At 46.5% G+C, this 25,223-nt stretch overlaps 1 protein-coding gene across 1 annotated transcript in view; it reads right to left on the reverse strand.

Annotated features, from left to right (window-relative positions):
* The window catches only part of LOC147106562 (embryonic protein UVS.2-like), a 238,845-nt gene that overhangs the window by 130,822 nt on the left and 82,800 nt on the right, over window positions 1–25,223 (reverse strand). Inside the window, exon 2 of the mRNA XM_086007515.1 lies at window positions 11,651–11,769. Within this exon, the coding sequence (XP_085863641.1) occupies window positions 11,651–11,769 (119 nt within the window). The remainder of the gene's footprint in view (window positions 1–11,650; window positions 11,770–25,223) is intronic.

Below are 25,223 nucleotides of genomic sequence, written 5' to 3' on the forward strand. Positions count from 1 at the left end.
AGAGAACACCAGAACAGCTCAGTACAACATTCCAGCAGAGAACACCAGAACAGTTCAGTACATCATTTCAGGAGAATACACCAGAACAGTTCAGTACATCATTCCAGCAGAATACACTAGAACAGCTCAGTACAACATTCCAGCAGAACACACCAAAACAGCTCAGTACAACATTCCAGCAGAGAACACCAGAACAGTTCAGTACATCATTTCAGGAGAATACACCAGAACAGTTCAGTACATCATTCCAGCAGAATACACTAGAACAGCTCAGTACAACATTCCAGCAGAATACACCAGAACAGTTCAGTACATCATTCCAGCAGAATACACCAGAACAGCTCAGTACAACATTCCAACAGAGAACACCAGAACAGTTCAGTACATCATTCCAGCAGAGTACACCAGAACAGTTCAGTACATCATTCCAGCAGAGAACACCAGAACAGCTCAGTACAACATTCCAGCAGAATACACCAGAACAGATCAGTATATCATTCCAGCAGAATACACCAGAACAGCTCAGTTCAACATTCCAACAGAGAACACCAGAACAGTTCAGTACATCATTCCAGCAGAGTACACCAGAACAGTTCAGTACATCATTCCAGCAGAGAACACCAGAACAGCTCAGTACAACATTCCAGCAGAGTACACCAGAACAGTTCAGTACAACATTCCAGCAGAGTACACCAGAAAAGTTCAGTGCATCACTCCAGCAGAGTGCGCCAGAACAGCTCAGTACAACATTCCAGCAGAGTACACCAGATCAGTTCAGTACAACATTCCAGCAGAATACACCAGAACAGTTCAGTACAGCATTCCAGCAGAGTACACCAGAACAGTTCAGTACATCATTCCAGCAGAGTACACCTGAACAGCTTAGTACAACATTCCAGCAGAAAACACCAGATCAGTTCAGTACATCATTCCAGCAGAATACACCAGAACAGTTCGGTACATCATTCCAGCAGAATACTCCAGGACAGCTCAGTACAACATTCCAACGGAGAACACCAGAACAGTTCAGTACATCATTCCAGCAGAGTACACCAGAACAGTTCAGTACATCATTCCAGCAGAGAACACCAGAACAGCTCAGTACAACATTCCAGCAGAGTACACCAGAACAGTTCAGTACAACATTCCAGCAGAGTACACCAGAACAGTTCAGTGCATCACTCCAGCAGAGTGCGCCAGAACAGCTCAGTACAACATTCCAGCAGAGTACACCAGATCAGTTCAGTACAACATTCCAGCAGAATACACCAGAACAGTTCAGTACAGCATTCCAGCAGAGTACACCAGAACAGTTCAGTACATCATTCCAGCAGAGTACACCTGAACAGCTCAGTACAACATTCCAGCAGAGAAAACCAGAACAGTTCAGTACATCATTCCAGCAGAGTACACCAGAACAGCTCAGTACAACATTCCAGCAGAGAACACCAGAACAGCTCTTTACAACATTCCAGCAGAATACACCAGAACAGTTCAGTACAACATTCCAGCAGAGAACACCAGAACAGTTCAGTACATCATTCCAGCAGAGTTCTCCAGAACAGCTCAGTACAACATTCCAGCAGAATACACCAGAACAGTTCATTACATCATTCCAGCAGAGTACACCAGAACAGTTCAGTGCATCATTCCAGCAGAGTACACCAGAACAGCTCAGTACAACATTCCAGCAGAGAACACCAGAACAGTTCAGTGCATCATTCCAGCAGAGTACACGAGAACAGCTCAGTACAACATTCCAGCAGAGAACACCAGAACAGTTCAGTACATCATTCCAGCAGAAAACACCAGAACATCTCAGTACAACATTCCAGCAGAGAACACCAGAACAGTTCACTACATCATTCCAGCAGAGAACACCAGAACAGCTCAGTACAACATTCCAGCAGAGAACACCAGAACAGTTCAGTACATCATTCCAGCAGAGAACACCAGAGCAGCTCAGTACAACATTCCAGCAGAATACACCAGAACAGTTCAGTACAACATTCCAGAAGAATACACCAGAACAGTTCAGTACAACATTCCAGCAGAGTACACCAGAACAGTTCAGTACATAATTCCAGCAGAGAACACCAGAACAGCTCAGTACAACATTCCAGCAGTGTACACCAGAACAGTTCAGTACATCATTCCAGCAGAGAACACCAGAACAGCTCAGTACAACATTCCAGCAGAGAACACCAGAACAGTTCAGTATATCATTTCAGCAGAGAACACCAGAACAGCTCAGTACAACATTCCAGCAGAGAACACCAGAACAGTTCAGTACATCATTCCAGCAGAGTCCACCAGAACAGTTCAGTACATCTTTCCAGCAGAGAACACCATAACAGCTCAGTACAACATTCCAGCAGAGTACACCAGAACAGTTCAGTACATCATTCCAGCAGAGTACACCAGAATGGTTCAGTACAACATTCCAGCAGAGTTCACCAGAACAGCTCAGTACAACATTCCAGCAGAATACACCAGAACAGCTCAGTACAACATTCCAGCAGAGAACACCAGAACAGTTCAGTACAGCATTCCAGCAGAATACACCAGAACAGCTCAGTACAACATTCCAGCAGAGAACACCAGAACAGTTCAGTGCAACATTCCAGCAGAATATACCAGAACAGCTCAGTACAACATTCCAACAGAGAACATCAGAACAGTTCAGTACAACATTCCAGCAGAATACACCAGAACAGCTCAGTACAACATTCCAGCAGAGAACATCAGAACAGTTCAGTACAACATTCCAGCAGAATACACCAGAACATCTCAGTACAACATTCCAGCAGAGAACACCAGAACAGTTCAGTACAACATTCCAGCAGAATACACCAGAACAGTTCAGTACAACATTCCAGCAGAGAACACCAGAACAGCTCAGTACAACATTCCAGCAGAGAACACCAGAACAGTTCAGTACATCATTTCAGGAGAATACACCAGAACAGTTCAGTACATCATTCCAGCAGAATACACTAGAACAGCTCAGTACAACATTCCAGCAGAACACACCAAAACAGCTCAGTACAACATTCCAGCAGAGAACACCAGAACAGTTCAGTACATCATTTCAGGAGAATACACCAGAACAGTTCAGTACATCATTCCAGCAGAATACACTAGAACAGCTCAGTACAACATTCCAGCAGTGTACACCAGAACAGTTCAGTACATCATTCCAGCAGAGAACACCAGAACAGCTCAGTACAACATTCCAGCAGAATACACCAGAACAGTTCAGTACATCATTCCAGCAGAATACACCAGAACAGCTCAGTACAACATTCCAACAGAGAACACCAGAACAGTTCAGTACATCATTCCAGCAGAGTACACCAGAACAGTTCAGTACATCATTCCAGCAGAGAACACCAGAACAGCTCAGTACAACATTCCAGCAGAGTACACCAGAACAGTTCAGTACAACATTCCAGCAGAGTACACCAGAAAAGTTCAGTGCATCACTCCAGCAGAGTGCGCCAGAACAGCTCAGTACAACATTCCAGCAGAGTACACCAGATCAGTTCAGTGCAACATTCCAGCAGAATACACCAGAACAGTTCAGTACAGCATTCCAGCAGAGTACACCAGAACAGTTCAGTACATCATTCCAGCAGAGTACACCTGAACAGCTCAGTACAACATTCCAGCAGAGAACACCAGATCAGTTCAGTACATCATTCCAGCAGAGTACACCAGAACAGCTCAGTACAACATTCCAGCAGAGAACACCAGAACAGCTCAGTACAACATTCCAGCAGAATACACCAGAACAGTTCAGTACATCATTCCAGCAGAGAACACCAGAACGGTTCAGTACATCATTCCAGCAGAGAACACCAGAACAGCTCAGTACAACATTCCTGCAGAGTACACAAGAACATTTCAGTACATCATTCCAGCAGAGTACACCAGAACAGTTCAGCACAACATTCCAGCAGAGTACACCAGAACAGTTCAGTACATCTTTCCAGCAGAGAACACCAGAACAGTTCAGTACAACATTCCAGCAGAGAACACCAGAACAGCTCAGTACATCATTCCAGCAGAGTACACCAGAACAGTAAATCTTCTACCGGCATGTGAACAGTACGCAGGTAGTATGAGGCGGGGTGGGGCCTATTAGAGACAAAGAAGGTAATATATGCTTTGAGGTGCAGGGTAATGCTAGAATACGCAATGAATACTTTGTATCAGTGTTTACTAAGGAGGTGGATGCTGACAAAACATTGGTAGAAGTGGGAAAGGTAGAAGCCATGGAAGGGGTGAAAATTGATAGACAGGATGTACTAGAAAGGCTGGGTATGTTTAGAGTGGATAAGTTGCCTGGTCCAGATGGCTTGCATCCCAGATTGCTAAGGGAATTGGGGGAGTAGATAGCGGAAGGGCTTGCCATAATTTTCCAATCTTCCCTAGTGCAGGGGAGGTACCTAAGGATTGGAAAGTGGCAAATGTGACACCATTGTTCAAGAATGGGTGTAAGGACAATCCTAGTAATTACAGGCCAGTCAGTTTAACATCAGTGGTGGGTAAAGTTTTAGAAACAGTAATCAAGGAAAAAATTAACAGGCATTTGGAGAGGTTTAAGCTAATTAAGGAGAGCCAACACAGATTTGTAAAAGGAAGATCGTGTTTGACTAATCTAATTAAATTTTTTGATGAAGTAACAGGGAGGATTGATGAAGGGAATACAATGGATGTTGTCTACATGGATTTTCGGAAGGCATTTGACAAAATAGTACATAGAAGTCTGGTTAACAAAATTGACGCTAATGGAATATAAGGGTCATTGACAGCCTGGATAAGGAATTGGCTTAAGGGCAGAAAACAGCGAGTTGTGGTAAATGGCTGTTTTTCAGACTGGAGGATGGTAGACAGTGGTGTTCCCCAAGGGTCAGTGCTGGGGCCAATGTTTTTTTTAATCTATATAAAAATGACCTGGATATTGGAATACAGAGTAGAATTTCTAAATTTGCCGATGACACCAAACTTGGGGGTGTGGCAAACAGTGATGATGCTATCAATTGACTGCAACAGGACATAGAAAGGCTAGCAGAATGGGCAGACAAGTGGCAGATAGAATTTAATACAGAGAAGTGTGAGGTGATGCATTTTGGTAGAAGGAACAGGGAGAGGCAATATACACTTAATGGCACAGTTTTAAAGAATGTGCAGGACCAGAGGGACCTGGGAGTTAATGTGCATAGGTCCCTGAAGGTGGCAGGACATATTGAGAGAGTGGTTAACAAAGCATATGGGATCTTGGGCTTCATAAGTAGACATGGTGTGGAGATGCCGGAGTTGGACTGGGGTGGACAAATGTAAGAAGTCACACAACACCAGGTTATAGTCCAACAGCTTTATTTGAAATCACAAGCTTTCGGAGCGCTGCTCCTTCTTCAGGTGAAGTGGAGAAATGCATAAAGACACAGCTTATATAGTCAGAGAATCATGTCAGATGTTTACAGGTAACCTTTCCAACTGCCATTTATCACACCTCGGCAGAGAGATAATCACAGCAGTCAAAGGTGTGAATGGTGTCCAAACAGGTCAGTCAGGGAAACATTACATCAAAGAACAAGCAGTTGGAAAGGTTACCTGTAAACATCTGACATGATTCTCTGACTATATAAGCTGTGTCTTTATGCATTTCTCCACTTCACCTGAAGAAGGAGCAGCGCTCCGAAAGCTTGTGATTTCAAATAAAGCTGTTGGACTATAACCTGGTGTTGTGTGACTTCTTACATTCATAAGTAGAGGTATTGAGTACAAAAGTAGAGAAGTTATGCTGAAGCTTTATGAAGCGCTGGTTAGGCTACAACTGGAGTATTGTGTCCAGTTCTGGTCACCACACTTTAGGAAGGATGTGGAGTCACTTGAGAGGGTGCAGAAGAGATTTACCACAATAGTTCCAGGGATGGGGCATCTTAGCTACAAGGACAGGTTGGAGAAGCTGGATTTGTTTTCATTAGAGCACAGGAGGTTGAGGGGTGATTTGATAGAGGTGTACAAGATTATGACGGGATTGCATAGGCTAGATGGGGAAAGGCTGTTCCACTAGTTGGTGGTACAAGGACTAGGGGACACAGATTTAGGGCTCGATTTTAAATCAGGTGCAGGGAATTGTCGGGTTCCCTGAATTTGGTGTTTGGTGTTTCCACCACGAATCTAAATGGGTGTGTGAGATTGATGCAATTTTAACTCAATTGGCCAATTGATTTCCAACGTGTGGGAATCTTAGCAAATGAGTATTTCCAGTCAGAAAGTCGCATAATATGACGTCATTATTGCTGCTGCATTTAGGGTCTGCAACAAGCCTTGCTTCTTCTGCAGGCTGCCAACCTTTTGGCATTTGCTGATACACTGAGCTGGAAGCAGAATGCAAAGAGAAAGACCGAGGTCTGCACCCCGTTTCGACGACGTTGCCCTGCAGGCTTTAGTGGAGGGAGCAAGAGCTCACAAGGAGGTGCTCTTCCCTTCATCAGGGAGGAAGATGCCTCCCCAGCAGACAAAGGCTGCGTGGCTGCAAGTGGCAGAGGAGGTCAACTCCTTATCGGCTACCTGCAGAACCTGGATACAGTGCATGAAGAAATTTCATGACCTTCAGAACACTGGAAAAGTGAGTATGAAGTTCCCATCACTCTCAATCTGATCTCCATTGCCTTTCCTCACCAGCACTCAGCTTTAGCAATCTTTTCCTCTGCATCCCACTTGACACTGACATCCATGCACCCTTACCCATTCCCTCTCTCTCTATGCTCACATTCACCTAACTATTCGACTATGCAGCCCTCACACTCCCTATCACTCTGATGCTATGAAAACAACTGACAACACACAGGCAGAGCCCTTGGTCTTGCCACCTCACTCCATCTTTGTCTCCTTCTAAGCAGCTATGCTATGGATTCTCTACACTCACTCCTTCATTCTCACTCAAACTCCACTTGTCTCCCTCATTGCAGGAAAAGAGAGCTCACAATAAAACAGAACGAGCGAGGACAGGAGGAGGGCCACCATCAGTAGCCCACCTCACCCCCTGGGAGGAGGCGGTCCTGGAGATCGTAGGACTGGAGGATGAGGCGCAAGTGGGGGACGGACAGATGGGTGCATCACAGCAAGCTGGTGACAGAATAGTTTTCCATCTCTCTCATTGACATTGCATGAGTCACTGATAATGATTCTGAAGCTATAACAGGTGGACTAATGATCATCTGCAATATGCAATGTGCATGTAACCTTGACCTCACATCTCTAACTCTTTCCTTCACTCCCCCACAGGACCATCGAGAGTCCCCGTCCCCACTGTCCAGGAGGAAGAGCCTGAGCTTCCAGACTCCTCAGAGGAATCTGCAACATCTGAGGGTGCAGTGTCAGCAGAATTCAGCGCACCCAGCACCAGTGCAGACACTCGCACCTCGGTGGGACCTTTGGGATATAGAGTAGTGTTGTCACCTGGTGTATCACAGCTCACAAGTGAGCATCAGCAGATTGTGGAGACAGGGACAGCAGTGGAGAGTGCTAGTCGGAGGGCGCAGGACTCTGCCAGCTCGGCTCAGCTGCATGTCGACCCTCTGCCTCTGGGTCCATCCATAAGATCAGCGGGGCTGGAACTCCAGGAACAGATGCAGGAGTCTCTGACAGGTTTTGTCTCCAGGGTCGATGTGAGTGTGGAGCGAATGGAGGAGTCCATAGCGAACATGAGCAGAGCCTTTGTGGAGTTATTGGCGCATGAACGCATCACCATGGAAAGGATGGCAACCTCCATGGGGGAGCGAAGTCGCCAGGGTATGGAAAACACGGTGAGTGTTCATAATAGAATGACATCTCTTGAGGAGCGATGGGCATCTATTGAACAGAGAAACCAAACCTTCATGGAAGTCCTTCTGAGTAGGACTGCCAGGGCAGATATGGGTCCCCATGGCCCCCTGATGTGCAGCAAGGTGCTCTCAAGCCACTTCCAAGCGCTGGCCCCTTCTGGCCTGTGCAGCTTCAGGTGGGTGAGCAGCAGCCTGGCGCTCCTGTTGCTGCTGCTTTTGTTCCTGGTTCTGCTGGTGCCGCGCTGGTGTTCGAGCTCATCTAATGCCCAAAAGGGAAGGAAATAAATGGCTCCCATGCTTCTGGTATATGCCTCACTTTAAGGAAGCGCTGAGTGAGGGTGGCGAGAGGGGTTTCCCAGGAGGTCACACTGGAGATGTGTGTGAGGCTCCAACCTTCCACAGGTGTTGTTAAGCCTGATAAAAGTTGCCCCAGACCTGAAACAACAAAGTCCTGCCACTTGCAAATGATGACTGATCAAATCTCCTCTTTAATGGTTGACCTGCAGCTGATAGTCAGCAAGCCAATAGTGTTCATGCCAGGTTTCACAGGCGTGATCCCCACCAGGTGTGTTTTACGTGGGAAAAGGGTTAAAAATGCAAGGGCCTGTTAAAATGGCATTATAAAGGCCAATTATTGCTGATTAAGGGCCTTAAAGACCAGTCCCGCCTGTTGGAGGCGGGACTGATTCGGGACCATCAGACGCGCCTGGGTTAAAATGGCTCGGGGTCGGGAACCAGGTGGGGGGGGGTCCCGACCCCCAGTTTTTGCGATTTTAACCCCCCCGCACGCCTCAAAGCCTGCCTCACGGCTGAGTTAAAATCGACCCCTTAAGGTTTTGGGCAAGAGATACAGGGGGGATGTGAGGAAAAACTTCTTTACGCAGCGAGTGGTGAGGACGTGGAACTCGCTGCCGATGGAAGTGGTGTAAGCGGTGAAATAGTGGGGAACTTAACGTAATTAATATAAGTAGTGAAAAAGTACTAGAGAAACTAATGAGACTAAAAGCCGACAAATCCCCTGGACCTGACAGCCTACGTCCTAGGGTTCCAAAAGAGGTGGCTGAAGAGATAGTGGATGCATTGGTTTTGATCTTCTAAAATTCCCTAGATTCTGGAATGGTCCCAGGGGATTGGAAGGTCACAAATGTAACACCGCTATTCAAGAAAGGAGGGAGAGAGAAGGCAGGGAACTACAGGTCAGTTAGCCTGACATCAGTCGTCGGGTAAATGCTGGAATCCATTGTTAAGGAAGTGGTATCAAGTCACTTTGAAAATCATAACATGATTAGGCAGAGTCAACATGGTTTTATGAAAGGGAAATCGTGTTTGACAAATTTATTAGAGTTTTTTGAGGATGTAACTAGCAGGGTAGATAAAGGGGAACCAGTGCATGTAGTATATTTGGATTTTCAAAAGGCATTTGATAAGGTGCAACATAAAAGGTTGCTGCACAAGATAACAGCTCATGGTGTTGGAGGTAATGTGAATATAGGATTGGCTAACTAACAGAAAACAGAGAGTTGGGATAAATGGGTCACTTTCAGATTGGCAGGCTGTAACTAGTAGGGTACCACAGCTATTTATAATTTGTATTAATGACCTAGGTGAAGGGACCGAGTGTAAATAGATTTTTGGACTCTAGGGGAATCAGGGGATATGGAGATCGGGCGGGAAAGCGGAGTTGAGGTCGATGGTCAGTCATAATCTTATTGAATGGCAGAGCAGGCTTGAGGGGCCATATGGCCTACTCCTGCTCTTACTTCTTATGTTCTTATGGGATTAGGTGCGGATGTACCCCCTATCCCGGGGAGCCTAAAAACAAGGTTGCACACGGCTTTGGTGTCATGGGACCCAGAGCTCATGGGAACTCGCCTGAACAGAAGGATAGTCATGGAAAATCATATCTACATGCCAACACTGAGGTTAGTTTCCAAGAATGGGAAGCAACTGACAGATGTGACGCTTGAATCTACAATTTTTATTTGAGGCAACATCGGGAAAGCTTTTTCTTTGTTGCAGACACCAAAGGGTGTGGGGCTGCTTCATTGGAATCTGCATCAGACACCCACCTAGAAAGCGGCCAGAGACCAGTCAGTGCCTCCATCTCCATGAAAATACAGGCTGCAGCTCTGATGCATGCTGATGTCTCTCAGAGCTTTCAGGACCTGATTGCTGCATTAGACCAGCCATTCCCCCAGTGAGCATGACTGCAGTTCCTCGTGCAAAAGGTGACAGAGCTGTCCTATTGCCTCTTAGGTGAAGCACACTCTTCTTATACACATTTCCTTCATTAAGTCTTCATATGCCCTGTGTTGTCTGTATGTTCTATGGAGGAGCTGATATATGATGGGATGAATCCTGTTTAAATGCTGCCTGACTCTCCCTTGTTTCATCTTGGGTTGCTTCTCATCCTTCACCACAATAATGGCATGCAAGAGAATGCCCATAAGGAATGCATATCTGCACCTGAGAAGCTCTCACTGTGGGTAGGGGGTGGGAGGGAGGAGCGTTTAAAAATCTGGCAGTGGTGCAATTCCAGGTGTGTATAGGAAGAATGGCAAGAAAAGCGCTGTGTATATCACACCACAATAGTGGGTATAGTTCGTTCTTTATAAAATCAAAGGCAGCTGCAAATAAATATTGATAAGACAGTGGAATGGGATAAAAAGTGGAATTCAATGTCAGTAAGTGTGAGGTGATCCATTTTGGTAATAAAATAACAGCAGTCATTATACGCTGAATGTAAATAGACTTTTGCCATGGAAGAGCAGAGAAATTTAGGGGTATGAATTAATAGGACATTAAAGGTAGAACTTGAGGTTTATCAGCTGTTAATAAATAAATAACTACAAATGATCAGTTTGGCAACAATCTTCAGGCATTTTTTGCCTTTCAGAATAATACACTATTTAATTCTTTACGTTTATCCTCGTACATCAAATGTAGAGGTGTAAAGAAAAAAGTGCTCTCCCACACTGACTGTTCAATGCCCTGCAAACTTCAGTGCAAGGATTTCTTTGAGTCAGAAGGTTGTGAGATGATAGCCCTACTCCAAAGCCCATAGAGGAAATTGGGAAGTAGGGGAGAAGGTGAGTGTCAAATCCCTCCCTAACCTCGGCAGTGTGAGTCCCGAGCGACTTTAACTCCCTGGCCTCATCGGCATGCCCCAGTCAGCTGCCTGCCTGAAACAGGTGGGAAGTGACAGCTGGTCGTCAGGCAAGGGCAGAATTTTTTCAGGAAGTCACTGGCCAGGACTGAAGAAACATTCGCTAGCACCCAGCTAAGTCGCAAGGAGGGGATTTCAGGAGGGTCTCGCATTCAGGAAGGTGGGGGGAGCCCGGGCGAGGAGTACTCTCTGGGCCTACAAGGAAAGTAAAATAAGCTAAAAAAAACTTACCCGTTTGGGTTTCTTCTGGCCCCGGACCCTGTCTAAATTTTAACCAAGCGGAAAGCCACAATGAATTCCCTGCTCTGGCCACCAGTTAAAATTACAGTTGGGTAATGTCATTGTATCCTGGTCTGTACATGTTTAGAAGAGCAAGTTAAAATTCCAGACAGCGGGATCGGAGTGAGACGCAACAGGTAGGTCACCTGACCGATTTTAACAGCCTAGGCAGGTAGAGTTAAAATCACCCCTCAGGACTTGAAATCAATGGAAATGAAAATTGGATGAGGTATATAATGGGCAGCCAATCCGATATTGCCCGTTTTATGCTATCAGCACAAGTTAAAATTATTTTCCCATTGTGCAATACCATGCGAGATCAACTAATATTTATAGATTCTCTGGATGTTGTTAAGCTATTCCATACCTTCATTGCTGAAGGTGACCTAATCATCCACTTGCAGTTAGCATTATTAGGATACAAAGCTGGGTAATTTGCAGAGGTGAAACTTCCATCATCGTTGGTATATAGCTTTCCACATACATCTTTTAAAATGAAACAGAACAAAATAGTATTAGCTTTATGTTACAAATACAAATTATACAATATAATACACTCACTGTAAAAATAACACTGATATTTTTTTACACTATAATTATTTTGGTTCTTTCTGATGAATGGTTATCCTAAAAGTAACTTATAATGGCCCTGAAATTAGGATTGGGGGCTTGCCGCGCGTGCAAGCCCCCGATCCGCACTCACCCGGCGCGCTGACATCTGAAGCCCGGGCCTGCTTGCATTTCCTTTCACAGGCCCGGTTCAGATGTCAGCGCGCAGTGCTTACCTGATCCAGCGGCGTAGTTAGTGCAATGTGCCAGCTGGGATCAGGTGAACACTGTACAACCAATCAGGGGAGGGGAAGGTTCATTCATGAGTTTGAGAGTAATAGCTGTCAAACTCATGAAAACTACGGGGGCCCAAAACACTATTTAAACTTTAAATAAAAATTTAAAAACATCCCAATCATTAAATTAAGTATAAATAAGTTTAAAAAAATAATTTAAACAATAATTTTTTTTTTGAAAAAAATACATTTTTAATAAAAAGGGTCTAAAACTAAACTTACCTTATTGTAGGTTCTTTAAAATAATAAACCTGTGGGAAAAAAATTCTAAATTGCACTAAAACACCACTTACCTGTAAAAATAAATACTTACGTGTGCTTTTTTACAAGCATAAAGACCGGAGGCCTTTACACATGCGCAAATCCCCCAAAACAGAGGAAATCCAAGATGCACGCGCTGCCCCCTACAGTGCACGCGCTAGCCTCTTCACCTCTTGGGTTAGAGGAGAGGAAATGCCAGTTTTCAGCGCATGCGCTGTGCATGCTGAAAACCGGCATTTCCTCCGGCCAGACGCGTGAGTACCCCTTCCGTACTCACGCGTTTGGGGAGGAATTACTGCCCCAATAGGTGGCAGTCTTGTCACAGCAGTATCACTCTTGCCTCTGTCGGAAAGTTGTGTGTTCAAGCCCAACTCCAGAGACTTGAGCAGATAATCTCGGTCGACACTTCAGTGCACTACTGAGGGAGTGCTGAATTGTTGGAGGTGCCATCTTCCAGTTGAGATGTTAAACTGAGATCCTGACTGCCCTCTCAGGTGGATCATAAAGATCACTTTACATTATCCGAAGAAGAGCAGGGATTTTGCTTGGTGTCCTGGCCAACATTTATCCCTCAACCAACACAACCGAAAACATATTGGCCTAGAAGTTCGGTAGCCCCTGAAAACGGGCACGTGGATCGCTATGTAATAGCAACCCATGCTTGTTTGGAGGACTGTAGGAAGCACGTAAAATTCATGAAGCCTGCTATTTTGCATGATTGTAGCTTTCAACCGAGCACTGATCACGCTGCTGAGTGGCTGAACGCTCAGCAGGGGGCCCAGTTTCATGCGAGACTAGCTCTAGTTAAAGCTAGCCTGCACAACTTAAAGGCAGTCTGCACCTCTTAAAGGTGAGATGCCTTCTGCTGGCAACAGGTGGTGGAAGTGCTTGTGGAGGCTACTGTCAGAAATAGAAAACTGAGTAATGACTTAACAGGCCAGAGAAAGAGCTCCAAGGTTCTCCGATGCAGCACTGGAGGCGTTGGTCCAGGAGGTCAACTCCAGGAGAGAGCTCCTCTTCCCACAGGGGGCCAGGAGGCACTCCAGACAACAGACAAGACTCCAGTGGGACCAGATAGCCAATGTGGTCTGTAGGAATTAAACAAGCGGGGTTGGGGTTATGGTTATTGTCTCTGGCCAGTCAGAAGCCTCTGAGCTGCTCCAGGGACCCCCGTGCGGTTTTGAAGCGCTCCCCTATTCCTGGTTCTGACCGCCGGACTTATTCAGTAGCGATGTAGACAAAAAAACGTGACTCATGGTTCGGGTGCAAAACAGACCAGTATTTATTGAAACAAAAGAAAGAAACAACTTAAAAATAATCGATACAACACACCTATGTCTGGTACAGCACTTTTGCTTAACACAGTTCACTTATCGTTTACTGCAGCACTCTTTTGCTTAGTGGCTTTACTTAAATACAGCACCTTTAACTATTGCAACACACCTTTAATACAGTACACTTTGCTCACTACAGCACCTCTGCTTAGTGGCTTTTACTTAAATACTGCACTTTAATACAGCTGCTTAGTGTCCACTGAAGCATCTTTCTGCTTAGCGCAACACTGTTACTCAAATACAGCACTTTACTTCTTACAAATCACTTAATGTTCACTGCAGCACTTCCCTGCTTAGTGCAACACTTTTATTTAAATACAGCACTTTTAATACAGAACTCAGTGTTCACTACAGCACTTCTCTGCTAGTGCAACACTGTTACTTAAATAGGGGAGGAGAGAACAGACACAACGAGGGAAAAGCGACTAAAATTACAGTTCTAACAAAATTCCCCTTAATTCCCACCACTATACCTATTCTAAGTTGCCTTGTAATGGGCCAGAAAAGGTATGCTCACCAATGAAAATGCCTGCTCCGTGCCCCCTGCAGTCTATGATCTTCACTGCCCCGAAGTAGAAAATACCCCAGTATTTAAAAGTAAACTGCTGGTATTCCACTCCTTTAGGCAGGCTTCTGAGCTGTTCTTCTGTAGGCAGAGCACGGAGGCGAGGTGGCAGAGAGAGGGAGAGAGATGGCTTCTTGAGAAGCTATCTTATACCCCATTTGGGGCCGAAACCTTCCCGCCCAGATCCAGGTGCATCTGGGCTGAACAAAAGGGATCCAAACTGTCCCCATTGTCTGTGATGGGTTTGGATGAATTACCCATTGATTGTGATGGGTTTGTGAATGTATTCCCATTCATTGTACTGAGTTTGAATGGAGCTGTCCTGGTTTGAAAAAAAGCATGTCTTTCTATAATTGCTGAGTAAACAGCTTTGGAAGTTAGTGTAAACAAAAGTCATTGTCCTGTGGTCAAACTGAAACCGCAGTCTCAAGTGGTTAATCCTTTGTGTAAACATAGTAGCAGTTTCTGTCAATTGTCTCTGCAGGAAGGGGAACTCGCTGAACTGCCTTTGATTGGCAGTTTAATCAGCCATTTTTGATCTTCCCTTTTCATATGTCCACAGTCTGTGTCCTGACATGAGGTCGGGCAGCCATCTTTGATTACCCCTTTTTCACAGACACACGCAAGCTGCCTTTTCAATGTCTTTTGTCTTCTGCCACGAGGTCTGACGGCCATTTTGATCCCTGGATTTTAAAGGTATATTACCTAGGTATTCTTTAATCAAAATTCAATCTTCGGAACTGTAGGAAATTCTGAAATTATTGCGAAATCCTTACAGGTCAATGCCAGCAGTATAGCCGTGAGGACCTGGACTCAATGCAGGAAGAAGTTTAATGACCTCACACATGTAGTCAAGGTCAATGAATTCATCTTGAAATGCCCTATCCACCATCTGCACCACCAGCCTCACACACTGTTCAATGCACCACCCCCCAACACTCACCTACCAACAATCTCTACCAAACATGGCTCATACCTCACATTCATAGCTTCACATCACCTGCACATACCACTGTTGCAAGCCTCACACCTACATCTCACAGCTTGAACACACTGTCAGCTATTCAACCATGACAGACACATCATCCAAACACATGACGCTACACTCACTGACACACTTCCCTTTCTCTTGCAGGAAAAGGTGGGGCATAACCGACAACAGTAGACCTTAACCGATGGAATACATGCTCGCCTGCATCACCTTACCCCCTTTGAGGAGATGGTGCTGGTCATTCTTGGCAGGGGCATGGCTGAGCCCATGGCCAGCGATGGGGCTGAGGAATACAAGATGCTGATAACCTCATATGTTATCCTCTTTATCACAACCCACTTCACCCTCATCCCACAATCTGTTCTGATTTACAATCTGCACATGGTGTAAGCATGCACCTCTTGCTTTCCCTCCCTCCTCTCAACACAAAGCTACCCTTGTGCCTTTCTCATTTCAGACACCCAAGAAATCCAGTCTGCCCAGCCAGTGGTCGAACAACAAGAGGGGGAGGAGAGTTAAGAACAAGAAACACTGTCACTCAATTTCACACTCCTAGCCACCAGCTTAGATACTGACACTCCACGTACTTTAGAGGATAGGCTAGACACGGCATCTGCACATGGTGAGACACCGGGCACGAGTGACCTGCAGCCAGGGCAGGGGGAAAGGGTAGCTCAGGTGCCAGCTCCCCGGAGGTTGAGGTCACACATAAATTCTGATGCATGGGACTCAGATGAAGATCTCAATGGGACGGCCTACAGGAGAATGCTGACGGGTATGCAAAATGAAATGCTTGGTGCACTGGCAGGCCTGTCAGAAAGCTTGAATGCAATGTCAAGGAGCATGGAGGAGTCCAGCTCCAGCCTTGCACAGGGCTTTGGGCAGAGCTTGGAGCCCATCGTTTCCAATGTGGAAGGGCTGGGCAGGTCCATTATCGCACTTGTGGATCCAACCATCATGCTGCATCTGATGGCCAAGGTCTCAGGCCGGAGTGTCAGTATCTGAGCTGGTGGCTAGGAGTGTGAAATCGAGTGATAGTGTTTCTTGTTCTTCTTAGCTCTCCACTCCCTCTTGTTGTTCAACCACTGACTAGGCAGGCTGGATTTCTTCCATTGCAGCACAAGCAGAAACCACTCAACCTCTGTGTAGTGTATGTACCTTTAAGGGGAGAACTACTTTTTACAGCTCCTGTATACTGTAGTACCGGCAGTGACCACACCAGTATATAAACCCTGAGTAGGGATCTGTACATTAGTTTTTGAGTAACCTGCATCCAGTAAACACCTGTTAATTGTTCCTCTGCAGTCTCTGTCGATTTATTGAAGAATACCATACCTTAACATTCCCGGATTCAACAGTGGCGACGAGTTGATTCGAACCTACCTGCAATTCTGTAAAAGAAGGCCAATTCCACCAGTGCAGGCGTCAACCATCCGGAGAGGACTTGAACATCGCAGAGGAGGCTGTGGAGAGCTGGGCTTGGTTCCCCAGTCGAGACGATCCAGTACAGCGGGCTGGCAGCAGGTACGGCGCAGACCCTTCCCGGATGGCAGCGGCTGGAGACGATCGATGGCACACAAAAAGGCCGAGCAGCGTCGATGGGGTAAGAGAGAGGGTGAAGCGCACAGGGCAGAGCCGGGGTTGAAGACCGAGCGGCGTCAATGAGAGAAGGGAAAACGCACAGAGCGTGGCCGGGGTTTCAAGGGCTGAGCAGCGTCCGCGGGGGAGGAAAGAAGCACGGGAGACACCATTTTGAGCCGGCGGAGAAGAAGGGACAGCGCGGGAGACGCCATTTTTAGCCAGCCTAACCACACCCAAGGATGCAGAAGAGTGGCGGTGTCGACAATGAAGTCGAAGATTGGGCAACATGTATAGAACGTGTAGAAGTGTACTGCAAGGCGAATGAAGTGCCAGATGCTAGGAAAGCACTGGTATTGTTCAATTCCATGGGTGCAAAAACGTACGGCTTACTGCGAAACCTAATAACCCCAGAGAAGCCAGTGGAAAAGGATTTTGAAAGCATAGTGGCAATCCTACAGGACCACTTAAATCCCACACTGCTGCTGATAGCCGAAAGATTTAAGTTTCACAAAAGGAACCAGCATAAACGCGAAAGTAATGCTGAGTATTTAACGGAACTGCGCAAACTATCGAAACACTGCCAGTTTGGAACGGGACTAGCAGATACTTTAAGGGACAAGTTTGTGTGTGGGTTTCAAAGTGAAGGAACCCAGAAGCGGCTTCTATCAGAAAAGGATCTTACGCTGGACAAGGCTTTCAGCATGGCAGTATCACACGAAGCAGCCACATGGGGCGCTGCAGAGATACAACGGAGATCGCAAGAATATGGCACAAATGAAATGTCATATGGAGCAGTGAAGTGTTATTGCTGTGGCAAAACAACACACGACCACAAGGGCTGTTGGTTCAAGGACCAAGTGTGCAGAAAGTGTGGAAAAGTAGGACACAGAGCAAATGTCTGCAGGTCGGGAAAGAAAACCAGCAGCAAGAAATCTCCACAGGAGAAGTACAAAAAGGTACATAAGGTGACGGAGAGTAGTTCAGATGAACAGAAAAGTGATACAGACTCCGGAAGCAAGGAGCTGGGTTGTCTGAAACTACATCATGTAATCAAAATGGAGGATCACCAAACTATCTGGGTCACGCTCAAGATAGGCGGAGTCCAAGTGAAAATGGAATTGGACACAGGATCAGCCCTAACAGTCATAAACCAAAGGGACTACAAGCGGCTATTCTCACATATACCCTTGAGAGATACAGAGATTGTCTTGAAGACGTACACGGGGCAAAAAGTCTACCCCAAAGGAAAAATAAGGGTGAACGTGATATACAACTGCAAGGAAACACCAAAAATGGACATATATGTATTGCCAGATGGAGGACCGCCACTACTAGGGCGTGAATGGATCCGAAAGATAGAGCTAGATTGGCATTCCATACAAGCACTGACTGTAGATGCCAAAAAGGATGACGACGTCACACCGGGACGACTGTCAAAAATGCTAACTGACGCACAAGAAGTGTTCCAGGAGGGACTCGGAACACTAAAAGGCATAACAGCAACGATCAAAATAGAGGAAAATGCAAGCCCAAAATTTTTTAAGGCCAGACCGGTACCTTATGCGATCCACCCAGCCGTCGAAGCAGAACTGGAAGGTTTGGAACGTTCAGGAGTGCTATCCGAAGTGGACTGGAGCGAGTGGGCTACACCCATTGTTCCTGTAATGAAGAGGTCGTTGAGTAATACGCCTGGGGAACCAAAGAAGGTTCGCATCTGTGGGGACTTTAAGGTGACAGTGAACCCAATCCTTCACACTGTACAATATCCACTTCCGCGGTTTGAAGATATTTTCGCCTCGCTATCTGGAGGGAAACGCTTCACTAAGATTGATTTGGCCCAGGCGTACCTGCAAATGGAGGTAGAAGAAGCCTCGAAAAAGTACTTCACGATCAACACTCATAAAGGTCTCTACCAATACAACTGGCTGGTGTTCAGGGTAGCATCAGCTCCGGCTATTTGGCAAAGGGCAATGGATCAAGTCCTGCAAGGGATTCCAGGGACCCAGTGTTATTTGGACGACATCCTGGTCACGGGCGAAAATGACAGTGATCACCTCGCCAACCTGGAGCAGGTGCTCACTAGATTGAAGGATTATGGGCTCCGAGCTAATCGCCACAAATGCGAGTTTTTCTAGAAGCAGATCTCGTATTGTGGCCACGTTATTGATGAAGAGGGGTTACATAAGTCCCCTGAAAAGATTGAGGCAGTAGTCAAGGCTCCAGCACTTGACTGTATCACAACTGAGGTCGTTCCTCGGGTTGGTGAACTACTACCATAAGTTCTTGCCGAATTTGTCTACAGTTCCACACCCACTGAACACCCTACTGCAAACGGGGGTACCATGGAAGTGGAATAACGAATGTAAACGAGCTTTCCAGAAGTGCAAAGAATTGATCACATCAAAAGAGGTGTTGGCTCATTTCAACCCGGCACTACCAATTCGGCTGGCATGTGATGCATCACCCTATGGCATTGGAGCGGTGCTGTCGCACAAATTCCCGGACGGCTCGGAGAGGCCAGTAGCCTTTGCGTCTCGGTCACTAACCTCAGCCGAGCGTAACTATGCCCAGATTGACAGGGAGGCCCTCAGCCTAGTGTGGGGAGTAAAAAAGTTTAACCACTATCTGCACGGGCAGAAGTTCACCTTGCTGACTGACCACCAACCACTTGTCTCCATCTTTAACCCAAAGAAGGGCGTTCCGGTGATGACTGCGCAACGGCTACAAAGATGGTCCCTTTTTCTAGGGGCGCACCAATATGATATCGAGTGTAAGGGTACGAAACAGCATGGAAACGCTGATGGGCTATCACGCCTGCCACTACCTACTGCGGAGGAAGCACCAGCAGTGGATCCTGTCGAAATATTTCATTCGACTATAATTGAATGCTTGCCAGTAACTAACGCTGGTATAGAGAAGGAGTCCCGAAATGACCCGACACTGTCTCGGGGATATGATTTGATGGTGAAGGGGTGGCCAGCACATGGCGACTCACTGTTGCCAGCATTCTCATCCAGAAGAGAACAGCTGTCAGTATGCCAGGGGAACTTGATGTGTGGATCCCGAGTGGTAATTCCACCCAAGTTAAGGGAGAGAGTGCTCAATGAGCTTCACGAAGGCCATCTGGGAGGGGTGAAAATGAAAAGCCTTGCTAGGGCTTATGTGTGGTGGCCGGTGTTAAGTATGTGTATTGTATTGAACAATTAACACAAAGACTTAAACGTATAACTCAAACAGGTCTTTACTGATTGGAGGTAGGGACTGCACGTAGGTCTTTACTTCATGCCCACAGGCGGGAACTGAGGGGAGATCAGTACCCACAGTACTATTTATACCCCTATGGCCAGGAGTGGTACTGCGTATCACTACGCCCTACAAGTAGTGCAGTCCTGTCCATAGGTTCAAAGTAGCACACATATTACATACACAACATTCCTCCCTTCTTAGCTTTACAGTCATCTCCCCATTTAACATAACGTAATAACATATATACATATATAACTTCAGGTTTACATAACAGAATAACATAGATACATAGATGACTTCATGTCAAAACAGATCACAGATTCAGTCTCTGCGGAAAACAGTTCACAGATTCAATCTCTGTGGTGTAGTCGGTTCACGTTGCTGGAGTGACTCATTCAATAGTCCTTCCATGGATTTAACAGTTTGAACTTCCGAACTGAATTGGCTCCTTTCGGAGGGACCACGTGTGTGATCTGGTAGAGGTAATAATGGTTCAGATGGGTCATCTTCTGTTTCGACTTTCCCTTTTCTGCTTCTTGGAGACTCTCTGGGCTCCACTGTCAGCTGCCAGCTGCATGCGCAGTTCCTCCTTCTCTTCCTCCTTTTTCCGTAGTAGAGCCACCTTCTCCCGATGTTCCGTAGACTTTCGGTGCTCCTCCATGATTTCTGTATGGTGGGAGTCGAAGTTACCAGTTGGGCAGGACAGGACATAGTAATATTCGGTGTCGTCCTGATCTAGGCCAGCGAGAGGGTCTTCTATTTCCTCCGTACCCAGCTGGGCGTTAGCCAGCTTTTGTTCCAAGTCCAGACATCTTTCCTGAAGAGACTTCTTCATGCGTACCTCTTCATCCAGCTTTTTCTGGGCTTTCAGCAAGTCGTTTACTAATGACCTCATTTGAGATTTTACTACTTCAACTTCTTTTGGAGATTGATTGATCGGACTATTCAATCCCTCTACCGGAGCAGCTGTTTCAGCGGTCTGTTGTTCTACGTTGACGTGAGTCAGCGTACTTTTGGCATCCAAGGGCTGCTCTGTTGCAGTCATCTCAGTCTGTGTTGCCACCTCAGCTCTTCCAATAACCTTTGAGAGCTCCGAACCCCTTTCGTTTGAATATTGAAGTTCGTGTTCAAGTTTTTCCCATTTCAGAGTCCTGTCCTTCAGCATATGCAGGAGTTGGCTGACCGTTAACTCCTCTGACATCAGACGTTTTGTGTGCTCCTGCTCCATTTTCTCCATCAGCTGCTTCTGTTGTCTTTCCAGATTCTCCAACTCTATATCCAAGAACTCTTTCGTTGCATTCAACTCTTGCTCAAAACGGCGAAGCATTTGTTCTAATTGCTGTTGTAGTTTGAAATGGAGTTGAGTTCAAGCCCGGTGTCCCTCAGAAATGGGCACATCAGTAGACTTGCCAGACTCAGAATCCACAGTTAAACTATGTTGTTGTTGCTCAGTGGAATTCTGTGCTGAAACTTTGTCTTTTGCACCTGAGTTGGGCTTACCATCATCCGTTCCAGAGTCTGGGCCGACTATCTTCACCGAGTTCTCACTCGTTATTGTTTGTAGGAAATGCCAGTCCATATTCATTTTCCTAATCCACTCCCGTCCTAGTAGTGGAGGACCTCCTTCAGATATCACATATAAGTCCATTATTTGACTGTCTTCGCCCTTGTGGACCACTGCAACCTCTATTTTCCCGATGGGGTACACTCTTTGCCCCGTGTATGTTTCCAATATAATCCCCGTATCCTGTAGGGGAATATGTTGGAATAACTTTCCGTAATCTTTCTTATTTATGACCGTCAATGCCGATCCAGTGTCCAATTCCAGTTTTACTTGGACTCCTTCTATCTGAAGAGTGACCCAAATTGTCTGGAGGTCTGCACCCTTACCAGCGTTGAGTACTCTTAAGCTAGCCAGTTCATTACAGCTTAAGCTAGCCAGTTCATTACTGCTAGCGTCTGAATCGGACTCCTGTTCGGTCACCTTGTGTACCTTTGCGTATTTTCCTTGCGGTGACTTCTTGTTGCTGGTCTTCTTCCCTGACCTGCATACTCTAGCTATATGTCCAAGCCTACCACAAGTTCTACATTCTTGGTTTTTAAACCAACACTGGTTCTGATCATGCGTTGTCTTTCCACAACGATAACATTTGCCAGAACTCACACCCAATTTGTGTGCACTGAGCTCCGGTGACCGTAGCTGCATTACTGCCGTGCCTCTCGCTGCGGCTTCGTGTGCTGCTGCCATAGTGACCGCCTTCTCAAGCATCAGCTCATTCTCCTTGAGCAGTCGCTTTTGTGTATCCTGTTTAAATAAACCACACAAAAATTTGTCTCGTAGTGCATCTGTCAGTCCCGTTCCAAACTGGCAATATTTCGCTAATTTACGCAATTCCAGCAAATATTCAGCATTGCTTTCATGCTGTAGCTGCCTTCTGTCGTAAAATTTAAATCGTTCCGCTAGCATCAGCGGCGTGGGGTTTAGATGATCTTTCAGGACAGTAACAATCTCATCGAACGTCTTATCCGCCGGTTCATCTGGTGATAACAGGTGTTTCAATTGCCCGTATGTCTTCGCACCCATTAAATTTAATAATGTTAGAGCTTTATCTTGGTCACGAATTTTATTGGCCTTACAATAATTTTTTACTCTTTCAACATATATGGCCCAATCTTCGAGGTCACTATCAAAGGTGCTAATATTCCCGTGTTTAGGCATTGTAGATTTGCAATTTCTCAGATTTTATTTTGTTTACTTGTTATCAAAGATGGCGGCTTCCCGCTCTTGCCGTCATCCTCCACCCACAAAATGGCGGTTTTCCCGCGCTTGGCGGTCTTCACCCGTCCCCCGACGCCGTCTCCCTTCAGCCCCCGAGTGCGGCCCTTATCTTCGCCGCGATCGATAGCCCGCGCTGTGCACCACGGCTCTCGCACCTTGAGCTTCTGCAGCCGCCGCGCCTTTCAGTCCGAGTGCGGCCCTTATCTTTGGTCCCGATCGCTGGCCCGCGCTGCGCCTCGCACTTGAAGCGGCTCCCGGCCTCTGGCTCACCCGCTCGCGCGGCTCTTGCTCGCTCCCTCCCGGGCTCTGGCTTACCCACGAGGTTATGGAGGCTTCAGGGTCCTAATGCCTGTCGCTTCCAGTCGCTGGAAGCTGTCAGGATTTCTGCTGCCCTTCAGTTTTGAGTGGGGTGTTGAGGATTGAAACCTCTCTTCAACGTCCTGTCTTTGGACGAAGCCGCCGTGGAATAACTGCCGCAGGGTTCGAACCGACTCGTCGCCAGTGTTAAGTATGTGTATTGTATTGAACAATTAACACAAAGACTTAAACGTATAACTCTAACAGGTCTTTACTGGTTGGAGGTAGGGACTGCACGTAAGTCTTTACTTCATGCCCACAGGCGGGAACTGAGGGGAGATCAGTACCCACAGTACTATTTATACCCCTATGGCCAGGAGTGGTACTGCGTATCACTACGCCCTACAAGTAGTGCAGTCCTGTCCATAGGTTCAAAGTAGCACACATATTACATACACAACAGCCGGGGATCGATCAGCAAATCGAGGAACTGACAAAGAGCTGCTCAGGATGCCAGAAGGTCCAAAATGCACCACCACATGCCCCTCTACACCCATGGGAGTGGCCCTCATCTCCATGGCAATGGGTGCATATTGATTTTGCTGGTCCATTCATGGACTCAATGTTTTTAATAGCTGTGGATGCGCACTCGAAATGGCCTGAGGTGATCAAAATGTCCTCCACCACCACGGAGAAAACTATTGCAGTCCTTCGGACCATCTTTGCCAGGAACGGCTTGCCAGAGCAGATTTGCTCTGATAATGGACCACAGTTTGTGTCCGAAGAGTTTCGAAGATTTATGAAAAGGAATGGGGTAAGGCATTACACCTCCGCTCCGTATCATCCAGCCACCAATGGATTGGCTGAGAGGTTTGTACAAACCTTTAAAAAAGCAGTAAGGGCCATGTGCGATGACGACATTCCACTGCAGCATAAGGTGGACAATTTCCTGTTAGCCTACAGAAATGCGACACATACAGTCGCCAACCAGACCCCGGCCATGATGTTCTTTAACCGAAGGTTGCGATCTCGTCTGGATTTGCTCAAACCAAATGTACGAAGAGATGTTGAGAATAAGCAATTCCAGCACATCAATGAGAAGCCGACAAGGAGCTTCAATGTAGGGCAACCAGTCTTGGCTCGCGACTACCGAACAGAGAAATGGCAACCAGGAACGATATGCACATGGCAGGGGCCACTAATGTACACCGTGGATGTTGGGGAGAACATTGTGAGACGCCATGTCGACCAGATCCTGGAGTCACAGGAAAGAGTCCACCCCAGGTCTCGCGTACCTGGTGATGAACCCGACATACAGGTAGCATCTACCCCAGAAACAGTAGCATCGGAAGCTGATGAACCAACCGACGACAGGGGGCCAGAATCGCCTCCGCACCAAGAGCAAGACACTCAGGAAAGGCGCTATCCAGAAAGGATCAGGAAGCCGCCCCAAAGACTGAATTTATAAATGGACTATTTGCCGTTAATGTTACATGTTAAAAGTGTTAATTGTTAAATGAATGTTATGGTACTGTTAATCTAAAAGGGGAGGAATTGTAGTGTATGTACCTTTAAGGGGAGAACTACTTTTTACGGCTCCTGTATACTGTAGTACCGGCAGGGACCACACCGGTATATAAACCCTGAGTAGGGATCTGTACTTTAGTTTTTGAGTAACCTGCATCCAGTAAACACCTGTTAATTGTTCCTCTGCAGTCTCTGTCGATTTATTGAAGAATACCATACATTAACACTCCCGGATTCAACACTCTGAGTGCTGCAACAGAAGCGTAGACTGAAGTCATGCAGGCTCAGACTGCTGCCATTATGGCTGTGTTTACCAGTGTTAAAAGGAGTTTGCAGGGTGTCACAGCAGTCCAGAAGTCTGTACTCCAACAGATTACTAGGATTGCTGAGGCGCTGCCCCAGGGAGTGGCAATGGATCCATGGAGGCTGACCGTGCTGCCCTTCCTTGCTGCAATGCTCCATCTCACCCTCAGTAAGCTCCCCACTGGAGTGGAGCTAATTTACAGAACAAACG

This window comes from Somniosus microcephalus, chromosome 15, assembly GCF_052327205.1.
Source record: "Somniosus microcephalus isolate GS21.2 chromosome 15, FLI_Smic_1.0, whole genome shotgun sequence".
Taxonomy (NCBI): Eukaryota; Metazoa; Chordata; class Chondrichthyes; order Squaliformes; family Somniosidae; genus Somniosus; species Somniosus microcephalus.